This window comes from Uloborus diversus, chromosome 8 (assembly GCF_026930045.1).
Source record: "Uloborus diversus isolate 005 chromosome 8, Udiv.v.3.1, whole genome shotgun sequence".
In the NCBI taxonomy this organism is placed as follows: domain Eukaryota; kingdom Metazoa; phylum Arthropoda; class Arachnida; order Araneae; family Uloboridae; genus Uloborus; species Uloborus diversus.
Genome location: NC_072738.1, coordinates 15488777 through 15502218, shown reverse-complemented (window position 1 = coordinate 15502218; position 13442 = coordinate 15488777). Strand labels below are relative to the sequence as shown.

Genomic DNA, 13442 nt, shown 5'->3' with positions numbered 1-13442 from the left:
ATTTAATTACTCTGTTGAAAAGTTATATTTTTCTGATTACAGTATTTCTGCAGTTTTGTATTTGCCCTTTGCTTAAAAGGCAGTTATTTTTACTTTCTTTCTTATTTAGTATTAATAATCATTAAAAACATGCTTAAAATTATTTTAAAAGAATTAAAAAGTTTTTGTTTTTAAATTATTGCAATTTTATTTTTTAAAGTCGACGGGGGGGAGGGGGGCACCTACTTGCCAATTCAGGTAAACATAAGCGATTTAATAATACTAATCGTGATGTATTTTGCAGTTCTTTAAGATATTTTGTAATTTTTCAATGTTTTTAATCCAATTTAGTTTTTATAAGTCAAGGATGAAGAATGCCCCTAAAAATAATATAAACACCTAAATATAACAGAAAAACCTAGTGATTTATGTTTAAATTTCGTAAAATAACTAGTAAAAAAGTTAATATAAAAATAATGTCTTTTGAAAATTGATTTTTTTTTTTTTTTTTCAAAAGTCGTGAGGTATAAGAAATCCTCCTTGCACCCCCCTCGTTGCCGGCACCCATGTGCACATTTCTTATTTCTTGTGGAAATAATATCTGTCACATCATTAAAAATACAAAAGTATAAGAAAAGGAAGAAAAAGAATGAGTTAAAAAAAAATAGCGAGAATAAAACACGTTCGGATAAATCTGCAACGGTCTACCACTGACGTCACAGTTACGTTGCTTCTGATGTCATTGGAATGGGTGGAGCTACGTTTTCTTTCAGCCGATCTGAAATAAGCGGATATACGTTGTTTTATTCTCGCTATTTTTTTTTTTTTTTAATTCGATCGTATACTATTTTACAAGTTTATTCATTTAAAAAACGTATTGCTAGCTTTATATTCTTGAAATAAAAATCAACAAAACTTATGGACTAACATTTAGCACTGGGGTGCTAAAATCAGATGTTCCGGTCAGCTGAACGCGGAGCCCTTAGTGTTTAGATTCCAAGCACGCTTGGTACTCGTTTTATTAACCAACTGAAGAAATGAAAGGCCGAGTTGACCGTGCCCAACCTTGGCATAGAACCCGGGTCTGCGGTGTAGCGAAACGAGCAGGGGACTCTTATTCAAGTCATCATAGTTTATTCCATAAAATAATACAAAAAAACCGAAAGTTTGTCAAAAGCAGTCATTTGAAGGAGTTAGGATGCCTGAGCACAAATGCACTAAACTTCAGTAATGTATATTTTTCGTTTTAATCCATACCTCTGCTTCCTCTTATTCCTCATTAGAAATAATTTGGATTTTCTATAACAATATTGCCCCATCCTGTTCTTCCATTTTCATTGTTTTTTTGTCAGCCGTTTTATTTCACGGACTCTTAAAACCTATTGTTCCCCATAAACTTAGCTATTAAATTATCCCATTTAGCTATTATTTAATTTTATTTAATAGCAAAAATAAAAAATATAATCGTTGAGTAACTTGATAAATTTGTTTTGACAATCGCCACTCCCTATTTTAAACTTTAATAACAATATTAATAAGAAATAACCAATGTTTTTTAGTACAAATAAACATATTTTTACCGGATGTCTTTACACCAAAAGTTCACAACTTTGAATTGAAAAAGGTGTTCCTGGAAACCCTGAAACACGTGTATTCAACCATCTATTTATTTGTGCTAATAAACGTTAGATATTTCCTGTTATTTCTCGGTTCAAAGGAATTAAATTATTTCTTAACAAAAAAATTCGTATACTGTTTTATTTTACAGAAACTAAAACCTATTTTTCCCCCACAAATGTTTCCCATAAATAGCTAAAATAAAACATATTTTGGTAACTAACTTGAAAAACTGATCTTGATACTTCCTCCCCTCCCATTTTTCGAATAAAATAATCATATCTTTTATAACGCCAAATTTCTATGTTAAAAACAAATAATATTTTATTCAAATATGAAGTAGTACCGTTATTGACTTAAAAAATAAACTCCCTTTCTTTTAATAACAATAACGAAAAGGAAATAAAGATAAAAAAGAGAAATAAATAAATAAAAAAACAAGATCGAAAAGCGAAAAGAAAAAATTATCAAACGCGAAAATCACTAGCAAAAGAAACGATGTGACGTCAGAATGTTACGTAGCTCCACCCATTCTTGTGACGTCAGAAGTAGACCGTTGCAGATTTATCCGAATGTATTAGAAATCTACTTTTGGCGAATTTCACGAAGCTGTTTGGCTATATTTCGAAATTTTCACTTGGCAATCATTTTAGAATCTTGTTATGCTTAACTACATGTCCATTGTTGGTGGTTAATTTTGCAATGAATTAAACAAAGAGAATTTTAAGGTGAGTTGTTAATTAGTTTGCTTTCTCATTGCGTCTCTTTTACTCCATTATTGACATATTTACTTAAAGATTTATTCATATTAGTGGTGCAAAACGTAATTCCTATAAATTCACCACTTTCATGAGATAAAAGTCTTTACCTAACGCAATTCTTGTTTGTTTTCGAAATTGCGTCTGAATTATATCCATCTGAAATGAACAAGCGTACAATTCATCCGTGTTTACAACAATCAGAAAGTATTTCTGGCTGAGGCACTATATCTGGCTGGTTTAGCCAAGTTTACACATTTTCTGATATTTTTTTCTTCTTCTAACACATCTTGAACATCACCATTATATATTTGCTCTACAAATGAGGCTGTGAGAAGGAAAGGGATGTAAGTGGCAAAATTAAAAATTTGGAGACAACCAGTACACTGGTAGGGTAACCTCTCCTCTGTCTTGGGACAAGAGATGGTAGTACTAGTAGCCCTGGTAGTTGCTGCTGTATAGTATGATTTATAAAAAAAATTCAATGTAAGCCGAACTAGGATGTTATCTTGAAATGCATTTTACTCAAAACTTGAAAATGTCCACACATCCCTTTGCTTCTCACTGCCTCAAATGTGTTTCTGTTTCTCTTTTTTTGGATCAGAGAACCAAACTATTTTGGCAGAGTTTTCAAATGTAATTGTATTAATAATGGACAGAATGTGACAGCAATTTCTCTTGTCTGCACTTTTAAGTTAATGCTGGATGAGTTGTGCCTACATTAGCCCCTAAGAGGGGAGGTGAAAAAGTAGAACATAACAAGGGCCTCAGAGACCGCTTTATTTTCAAATTTTTAAAAATCGTGTAGATAAGACTTGCGACTGAAATGACAAAATCGCCAAGTTTGTGTGTTTATTTCTCACTACCTGGTTACAGTAGTGATATTTAGTGATCTTGATCAACTTTTGGGGTAGAAGAGCCTAGTAAAATAGCAAAAGCTCAATGCATGGTAGATTTTGCACGATTTGCTGCCAAAGTAGGCTTAAAATCACAATTTTGCGAATTCCAACCATACATCACCGGCTTGTATCTGCTAGGAGAATAGTTTTCTGAATCTAATTTTTCCTCGTTTGTAGCCTGTTGTTATCTCTGAAAGGTATATGCAAGTGACATCTTGCTCAAATGATTGTTGAATTATCCAAGGTTAAAACTAGAGACATACTGAGTACTTGGTAACTACTCTATACTTGTCCAAATTTTGATCAGATACTCAGCCAATACCGAGTAGTTGTAAAAAATTAAATGTTGTTTAAGACAGATTTTACAATTGATAAAAAGTGCAAGCCTATAATATACTGCAATCATTTGCAATTGCTATATTCATAAAATAAGACTGTAAACTACGTGTAAGTTGCAAAAGAAACACTTATAAAATCTAATGAGAGTAAAAGTTAAGTATTTTTTCTGTATCACATATTAGTGTAGGACAACTTACTTTTGGTCAGGAACATTCTAAGGGATTCTTAAGATGAATATTCATGGACTCAATAACAAAAAACCCTTTCAATCATATTGCAACCTAATCACTTGAAAACTTGACTGTGAATTTTTAAAATCTAGGTTTTGCAGACTCAAATTTCACCATAATTATTACAATGAAAAGAAGTAAAATTAAGTCATTTTTTTAAGAGTAAGAAAAAGGTTGTGACTTTGGGTAAAGAAATACTTAGGAGGGAAAAATGCTGTTGAAATATTTTAATAAAGACGTTCCTTGTAACACAGAAAGACATGACTGCAGTGTTCCTACAAATTTGGCTTTTAACATTGTTTTATTTGCTTGAAAAATTATTTACGTTTATCAGACTAGAACTATAATAGATTGATACAATTTGTTTTAATTCCAACTTGATTAATCAAACCTTTTATTTAATTGTTTATTGTTAATTTTTAAGATAACTTTCTTGTAAAGTTTTTGACATACACGAAATTTCTTAAATAAAGTGTGTAATTAAATTTTACCTTATTATATGGCCATGGAGGTCTATACTATTACTCCAATAAGTTCAAAATTCATCATGTGTGTGTCGTTGGTTCTTCAAACATTGGTACTCGGCCGAGGAGTGAAAGGCCGAGAACTCGGTACTTGGCCAAAGTGCTACACGGTACGTCTTTTGTTAAAACCCAGACAAAAAATAATTCTGTCAATTTTTGTCTCAATTTCGAAGAGAAGTATCGCAAATTGATCATCTTTGGTTTGTTTTTTTTTTTTTTTTTTTTTCAGATCATTAGAAGAACACACATTTAAGGAATAAAAAATGTTTCATTTTTGAGACACAATTGATCAAATAGGAAAATGTAGTTGAGAAACATTTGTCATTTCATGTAAAATCGATGAAAAATATTAGACCTTTACAAATTCATATCAAACAATTCTGATAAAATTTATGGGATCTATAGTGCCTGGGTTTTTACAAGAAAAAAAAGCTGTTTTATATATTTTTGACCATTAGTTTTTGTGTGAATACCCCCCCCCCCCCCAAAAAAAAAAAAAAAAAAAAAAACTAAAAATGCTAAAAAGTAAAGTTTTGGTATTCAAAATAAAAATATTTTTTCTCAGCCCCATGTGAGGGTAAGAGTTTTCGAATAGGTGTTATAAAATGGTATGTCACTTCGCAAGGTTATGGAACACTAATCTTTCAAGGTCTTAAAAAGTATAGTTTGGTATTTTCTGAAGAAAAAAAACAATAAATGTGGTGCATATGTGGTTTAAATTTTGAGAATGGAACTGTAATAAAGGATTCTTTCCAATAAGTAATAATAAGGCTTCGGGATAGAGATTTACAGATATTTTTGGATATTGCAGTTTTTTCCTCTATGTAATTGTTAAAACAGTAATAAAAAATGTGATAAGAAGTAACTACTTTTACTACCGTAAATGTGGATAAAAATTCAGGTCGGGATTGTAATCGGCTCAGAATGAAAAAATGGCTTTTTACTGTCTCACCATTTAACTTACTGAAAAGTCATAGACATTGGTATCTTCTGAAAATGCTGAAGAAATTGCAGAGGGCAAAATACTCTTAATACCATATGGCAGGCAAGCATAACTCACTTCTCTCTTTGAGTGGTTCTGACCCCTTCCTTTTGTTTTTCTCCTGAGGTCTATTTTTGAAAAACCATTATGAACAGATGCTGGTGCATTCAGAAAATTCTCAAAGTTTGGGTATTAGAAGGAACACAAAGTTTCACTGACATTTAAAAATTTTCCCTTCAATGCTTTATTTTCCTCAGCCGTGTCTAAAACCCACCCTTACAATTAATTTCCAACATAGCTGCAGAGATCAAGAATCTAATTAATTCAAGATCACCCTCGAAAATTGTTGTGCTCTCTACTGCTGAATTAGTATACTTTCACTTGCCCCTTTCTTTTTCTTGGTTAATGGAATAAAAGAGAGCAGTCCATGATTACCTGAGTTCCCAGTGTTGTTTTCCGGTGTTTCAAAACATCTTCTCATTTTTATTGTACAATTTTACCGTGATGAAAATGCGTGAACCTTATTTGTTCATTTGTCCTATCCAGGGTTTGCTGATATATCCGATACTTATTTCAAAAATATCATGACATTTTGATATTTTTGATATTTATTTTTTTCAACGATGGTATTTTCAATAGAGACGTACCGAGTACTCGGTAACTACTTGGTACTCGGCCAAATTCTGATCAGATACTCGGCCGATACTGAGTAGTTGCAAAAAATTGAATATTGTCCAACACAGATACTAAAATTTATAAAAAAAGAGCAAGCATTATATTCTGCAAAATTTAAAATTAAAATTTATAAGTCAAATTTTAATTTTGAAAATAATGAAGTTTGTAATTCTTCAATGGAATAAATCTTTATTTTAATGTCCCCAAAGTTGATAAAACCTATTTATTAAAAATTATGCAAAAAAGGTAAGAATAGAAAATATGGAATTTTTATATTAAAAATGGATTTTTGCTACAAACAAAAATTAGTTATAAAAATATAAAAATTCCTTTGCTTAAAAAATAAAAAGAAATAAAACAACGTTAAAAGCACAGTGCAGGAACACTGCAGACACGTGTTTTGGTGTTACAAGGAATTCCATTTTCAATGCACAAAATGGGAGCTCGTGAATTTAAAGGCATCTGACAAAAATCGGACTTTTTTGTCGAATGTCTACATTCTTTAGCTGACATGTTATGCACTGAAAAAGACGTTCCTTGTAACGGGGGGGGGGGGGCAGAAACACGTGTCTGCTGTGTTCCTGCACATTTGTTTCATCTACTTTTAAAAATTATTTATGTTTGGCCACTAGAACTATAATTGATTGGTATACAGTGAAACCCCTCCTAACGGACACCCCTCAAAGGTGGACAATTTTTAATTCCTTAGTTCCAATGCAAATAACATTATTAAGCCCCTCTCCTGCGGACACCTCTCTATTGCGGACAAAAAAATTGTCCTGTTAGTGTCCGCATTAGAGGGGTTTTACTGTAATTTGTTTTAATTCCAACTTGATTAATCATATCTTTTGTTTATTTAATTTTAGTTTTAAAAATGATTTTTTTGAAACAAACAAAATAGTTTATATAATGCATAACTAAATTTCAGCAGGAATTTCGTTTTAAAGCTATTATATGGACAAGGAGGTTTATACTACTATTCCAATAAGTTCAAAATTCATATGTGTGTCGGTCGTTCTTCTTAAAACATACTTGGTACTTGGTAACTCGGCCGAGTAGTGAAAAGCCGAGTACTCAGTAACTCGGCTACTCGGCCAAAGTGCTACTCAGTATGTCTCTAATTTTCAATATAACAATTACCTTAATCAAGGGCGGATTCAGGGGAGGGTCAATAGGTCAGCTGAACCCCCTATGATGAGAAAGGTTTTCTTTATTTGTATTATTTTATTTTTCTTTTACTCATTATTATTATTGTTGAACGTCAATTTTTAGTCCTGGAAAATTTAATCAATGTTAATTACTTTTTACTTAGTCTAGTCAGACTTGTCTTTTAAAGTCTAATAAATGCAAATTCTATTACATGTAATGCAACTTTGAAAAAGATAGGGGTCCTAAACCTCGTCGGCTGAGTCTAGGCCCAGTAGGCCCATGCGTTAATCAGGGTACGTTTACAATTATAACCGGTAAAAACCGGCAGAATCTGGCAAAAATTAAAAAGCATCTTTATTAATTCAAGCAATTACAAAATGATATTTGTTTAAGTAAACTAAAAAATGTAATTCCATTTCATCATTGTAAAAAATAAAACTCATTGCCCTTGATTTAGTTTGATCAGAAAGAGAACTGTTTAACTGCAGATGCTCGTAACATTTGTATTAATCTAAAGAACGAGAATCTTAATGGCACTTAAGAAAAAGAAGTGACATACAGATTTAAACAGGCAGTTACTGGTTGTCATTTGCTAGCTTATACACGTCATCTAAAATGCTTGGGATTAAAATTATCATGTGTTCAAGAAGAAAATGCCAGAATTTTACTTGCCGATCCTCGATTTTATACCTAATATCATAGCTTTGCAAAACAAATTGACCCTATTTCCCAAAACTTATTTTTCCAGTCAAATTTTAAAACCACCCCAGTTCCTACATAGTGGACCAGTTTAAAAAATTGATGAAATTTTCATGAATCTTTGCTGGATCCTTGATGGCATTGCCATCTAGTTCTTCTGTTGCGAGAGTATTCTGTCTTTTCTCCTCTATTCATATTAAATTAAGAAATCATTTATATTTTCAATCCACCTTTTCTTAGAGACAGCTGCAAAGTGCAAAAAACATAATGTTTGATTTTTAATGATATTGTAATTAAGTTTTGCTTTGGCTAACATTTCATTATTTTCCCATGCTAAATTCCTTTTGGGTATCAAAGATTTCTTTTACGTCATTTTTTGAGTTTTTGCCAGTTTCTGCCACAAATGTGGCAGAAAGGGGTTTTTGCCATGCCGGTTTTAACCGGTTTCTACCAGTGGTTTTAACCACCTCGGCAGAAACTTGCCATTTCTGTCCCAAACTAAAAACTGCTTCAAATCGCAATTTAACCTGCTACAAAACTGCTCTGGAAATTGTTTTTTGTTTTTCCACCCTTGGGAAGGACATCCCTGAGATCAACAGATATAAAAAGGGAGAAATGTGTGAAATGTAGTAAAAAAATTGTTGAATCATACACATTAATACTTAAATAGACAAAGTGGCTGGACATGAAAGAGCTTGCTTTTATTTTTAATTGTGTGTGAAAATTAATTTTGCTGAAATGTTTTATATTTTGATTTCATTTTAAATAATTTGCTTTTCTTTTTTTGTTGCATAATTTTTAAAAACAAAACTGAGATATTCAATCAACTAGTTCACAAACATTATCCTAATTAAAATGTTTAATTAATGCATTTCAAAGTCAGTTCAGTAATTAACTATTTTTATGTGAATTATTTTTTTATTGAAGTGTAGTAATAAAAAGCATTACTTATATGTACTGACAAAATATTGAATGGTAAGAGTAATTGCTATACTGAAGAGGGTACAAATTACTTTTCTTCCCATATACCTTTTTTTCTTTTCTGTTTAAAGAATAAAAATAAAAGCTCTAAGAGATATATAACTAACTTTCACCCGCAGCTTCGCTCACGTTGATGTAGTTTTTTTCAATCGATTCACGTTAATGGTCAACACAGGGAGAGGTCAAATAGTTACCAAAAAATGGTTTGTCCCCAGTTTAGCCGACATTTAAAATGGCCTCCTTTAATATATCAAAAGATATAATGAAAAATGTCGGCGAAACTGGGAAGATTCCCGAAAAATCACACAACATAAATCAGGAAAACGTTCAGGAGTTGTAAAGAAGTTAATTTGGGTAATTCTCAAAAATTCCAATTCGAGTGAGGTCAACAATTCTTTTCTTAAATAAAGTCAACTATTTCCCTTATAATCCCCATCCCCGTCAAATGGTGTCCAGCGCTACACCTGCTATCTAAATTATTGTATAGCTTCTTACCAGAGAAAATGTCCCAAAATAGGGTCAACAGTCACTACAAATCCAGATTCTAATAGTATTCCTTTAGAGTGAGAACATCAAACCTTTAAAATCCCCCACATGAAGGAAATCAACTGTTTCCTAACAACGTAAACAGTCCTGATTAAAATACCAAAAAAAGTTCAGAGTAAAAATACCATTAAAATCAGAGTAAACACAACAGTTTTTTTTTTTTTTAAGTTCCCATTTAAATGAGGACAATAGTACAAAAAACTTCTCATTTCGGAAAGAGAAACATTCCCTAAAGTCTCGATTAGAATGGTGATATCGGCGTTTTCAAATAACATCTCACTCCGAAGATCTCCTTCATGATTAATTCCAAAAAACTTCATCAGTACATGTCCGATAGCATCAAAAACAAATTTTAAAAAAAAGAAAGAAAGAACAATGCTATTTATTGTCGCTATTAAAGTAGGGTTCTTAATTCCACAAAATTCTAATTAGCACCATTAATTCTTAAAAACACACACAAAAAAAAAATTAAATTAAAAGTTTCATTAAAATTTTTAAAAAATTGCCAATGCGCCAACGTAGTCGTCTGGTGAGACTGGAGATAAAAAATGGATTTGATGGATTAATTTACATTTTAATAGCAGTTTTAATGTTATTTGAGCGCGTTGTTTCACTAATTTGGTGGATTAATTTTAACTGCAATACTCTATACATAGTATTTAATGATTTTTTACCAAAATTAGTTTGGCGAAGTTTTTACATTTTAATACAGCGCCAAGATTTTTGAACACTCGTCCCGACTGCATTATCATAACTCTGCCTATCATATAAGTTTTTAAAATGTCATTTTGTTTTTTTGCAATTAAATTCATTTTCTTCGGCGAATGCAATCTAATTCATTATCTATTTTTACAATTAAAAGCACCTTAAAAATGTAAAATAATCCAAATCCATTATTTATTGGAAAAAGGACCACAGTGCCATACATTCGACAGAGACTTGCCAAGTTTATAAAACAGCTTAAAATACTTGCTTAATCTACATTCATAAGATATGAATTTTATTTCCGAATAGAAGATGCTACAAAGAAAATGTTTTGCAGGTATTTGGCCTTTCCTGGTAAAAAAATAATATTTTTTCGACTAACTGGGGGTAGGGAGGCAGACTCTAATTAATAACTTTCTTTATTTAGTTACCAGATTGTTGTACATTGCAAAAATACCCGGCGTTGCCTGGGTGTGTAATAATTGTGAGAAACAATATTGTTACTTTTATTCGTTTTCTTCTGTAACTGAAATAACTCAAAACACACTGCTTTGACGTGATTAAAAATTGAGCATTTTCCTTCCTTATTAATTGTGCGGAAACTTGTGCTGTTTATGGATTTGATTAATTTAGTTGGCGGATCACTTTACATGTTAACAAATGATATAAAGAAAGAAATGGCTGTATTTTGGTTACATGGGGAAAACCGAGAAACAGTATTCGCGTAGTTTTTAGCTTCAAAAACAGCGACAATTGGAAATATTGCCACATGCCTTAGCTATTGAAATGATTCCGCAAAAAAAGTTTGACGAGATTCCTGCTGGTCGATCAAGCACCCAGTCAACACAAATAAATTTGAAACAAAAACCCCTTAATTGTCTCAAAGTTGCGTTAAACTGGAAAATAATTCGCCATATCCATGGATTATTTGCCTATCTTGTGCAAAAAAAAATCTTACCTTAAAATTTGACTAAAGACAAGCCTTGAACAGTCAGACGAACAGCAAAAATAGTCAACAATGCAACACTTGTCGCTATCAACAGGGAGTTGAGATGATACCCTAAATACTATATTGTGTTGAGGAAAGCCTTCGAACATGGAACTAAAAGCTCATAACTCGTTTTTTATTCTCTTAGAAATTTGGAACAGGTGCCATCTTCAGCAGAAAAATCAGAGCTTTCGATGAACATATAATGTTAATATGTGCAAATATTTTTTTATCCTCATATTAGAGGATTTATACGAAAATTGGGTTTTATCACCCTTAGGGGGGTTTGCCCCCCATAACGGGGTGAAAACTACCCTATGTGTTATTCTGATGCATAAACTATTTTATTGTAAAGTTTCATCAAAATCCATTCAGTAGTTTTTGCGTGAAAGAGTAACAAACATCCATACAGACAAACTTCCGCATATATAATAGTAGTAAGATTCATGTGTTAACCAAAGTTCATAGATCATTATTTTGTTTCTTTATTCATTTAGATTTTTAACAGCTGAGTTCTTTACTTATCTGATAGCTTCGACTTTCTTCTTTCTTCCTTCGATGATTACTGTCCCCCCCCTTTTTCCCCCCAATGTGTACAATGCATAATTCTTTAAAACTAGTTTGATTCTCTTTGTATAGTGACTAGCATTTTTCTTTTTCAGATTTGCTGCAATTACTGCTTTAAATGATGAGTAAAAAAGATACCTTGGAGTTACCTGGATTTGATAGAGATCCTGTAACAGGCAAATACTATCGAAAGCTTCCCGCCGGCTCTCCTTCATGTTTTGATGTCAGACGTCATCCTAATAGCCCTGAAGATAATTCAGCTGAAAAACTCAAAATTCCAAATGTAGCTAAATTGATTTCTCAAAGAGATCTTGGGCAGCTCGTTAATACAAAGTTTGAAACTGATATATTAGAATTGAAAACAAAAGATATTTTCCTCAAAAAAAAATTTACCTTCCCTGGTGATGTCATCAATGAATTAGCTCTTATGGATTGTCAGTTCTTGAAGCGTGGGAATGGAACAATTATTGGGAAATGGTCTTGCAAAAACTTTCCCAACATGTGTTATCTGGGTGAATTTGAAGATGATGTTACAAATTTGCACAAGAAGAGTGACCCACTCCTGCATGCATACTTAGTCAAAAAGTTCATCACCGATTTTTGTGAGTGTTACGATTCACAGTATAGGTACGTAGTATTTTCAGCCCATAGAAATTGTGATAATGTTGGTTTGATCTACCTGATCAACACCCAGATTTGTGCTGATCGCAGTGAGTTTGCATCTATAACCTATCTTGACTTGAATATAGTATCGCCTATATGGTGCTGTGCTAGCAACCACCAGAAACTTAACTTTGCTGTTGGATTAGAAAAGTTTGTTAATGTATATTCCTCTACCCGTATCATAAGATCTATTGGTGTTCCAGGACAGGCACATACTGTTGAATTTGATAAAACTGGAAATCTCATGTTTAGTGGACTCAACAACGGAAGGCTCATCATGTCTGACTTAAGGACTCGGCGTGAACATGATGTCTCTGTCAAGTTGAGTGACTGTTGTTTACAAGAAATAAAACTTTCAAGCGGAGAAAATTATATCATCTATGGAGATTTTGCTGGAAGGATTAATCGAGTGGACTTTAGAATGGACTTAAATTGTGTAGCTGAATACAAAGGTCATTATGGAAGTAAACCTTCATTTAGTTTTAGCGAAAATTTTAATGTTTTGTGTGCCAATGGACAAGATAATGTAACACGATTGTGGAGCCTTGAACATGGTGGCAAACCATTGAGATACATCGAAACAGAAAAAGGTTGTTCATCTAGTTCAATTATTAGTGACAATGGCTCCAAATGTGTGATTTATCATGTTGTCAATGATTTGGTTAATGCATACGGGTTTTAAACAGTTTATGTATTGTTTATTGCTCAATAACAGCAAATAGATTTATATATGAGTCTTTGTATTCTATTGTGCTTACTTTGAACTATCATTGAAATCATTCCACAAGATCCTAAAGAAAATAACTGGGCACTTGAGCAAAACATGTTTTCCTGGAGTTTTTTGAAGCAGAATAAATATGTGCTTGTGGAAGTATTTAATTAGAAAAAAATTGGAAAATAAACAAAGCCAAATCCTTTGAATCTTTAACTGTCTCAAATATCCACTAGGGTTTTTGAATGTAAATGCCAAAGTAGCCATTTCAGTTAAGTTTGATCATCCCTATTGAAATCAGTTGCAATTTAAGTCCTTAGTAAGATACAAAACTTCATATTGTATGCAAAAATATTTTCCCCGTTTAATTGTATTTGCAATACAACAATTTAAAATTAAAAAAATATATAATTTAAAAAATTGTCAACT

At 32.1% G+C, this 13442-nt stretch overlaps 1 protein-coding gene across 1 annotated transcript; it reads left to right on the top strand.

Annotated features, from left to right (window-relative positions):
* The first annotated feature begins 2221 nt into the window (after positions 1-2221).
* Positions 2222-13238, top strand: LOC129227675 (uncharacterized). The gene is made up of 2 exons (XM_054862267.1): positions 2222-2324; positions 11734-13238. The coding sequence occupies exon 2, from the start codon at positions 11757-11759 to the stop codon at positions 12981-12983; it is 1227 nt and encodes a 408-aa protein (XP_054718242.1). The 5' UTR covers positions 2222-2324; positions 11734-11756; the 3' UTR covers positions 12984-13238.
* Positions 13239-13442: the final 204 nt, after the last annotated feature.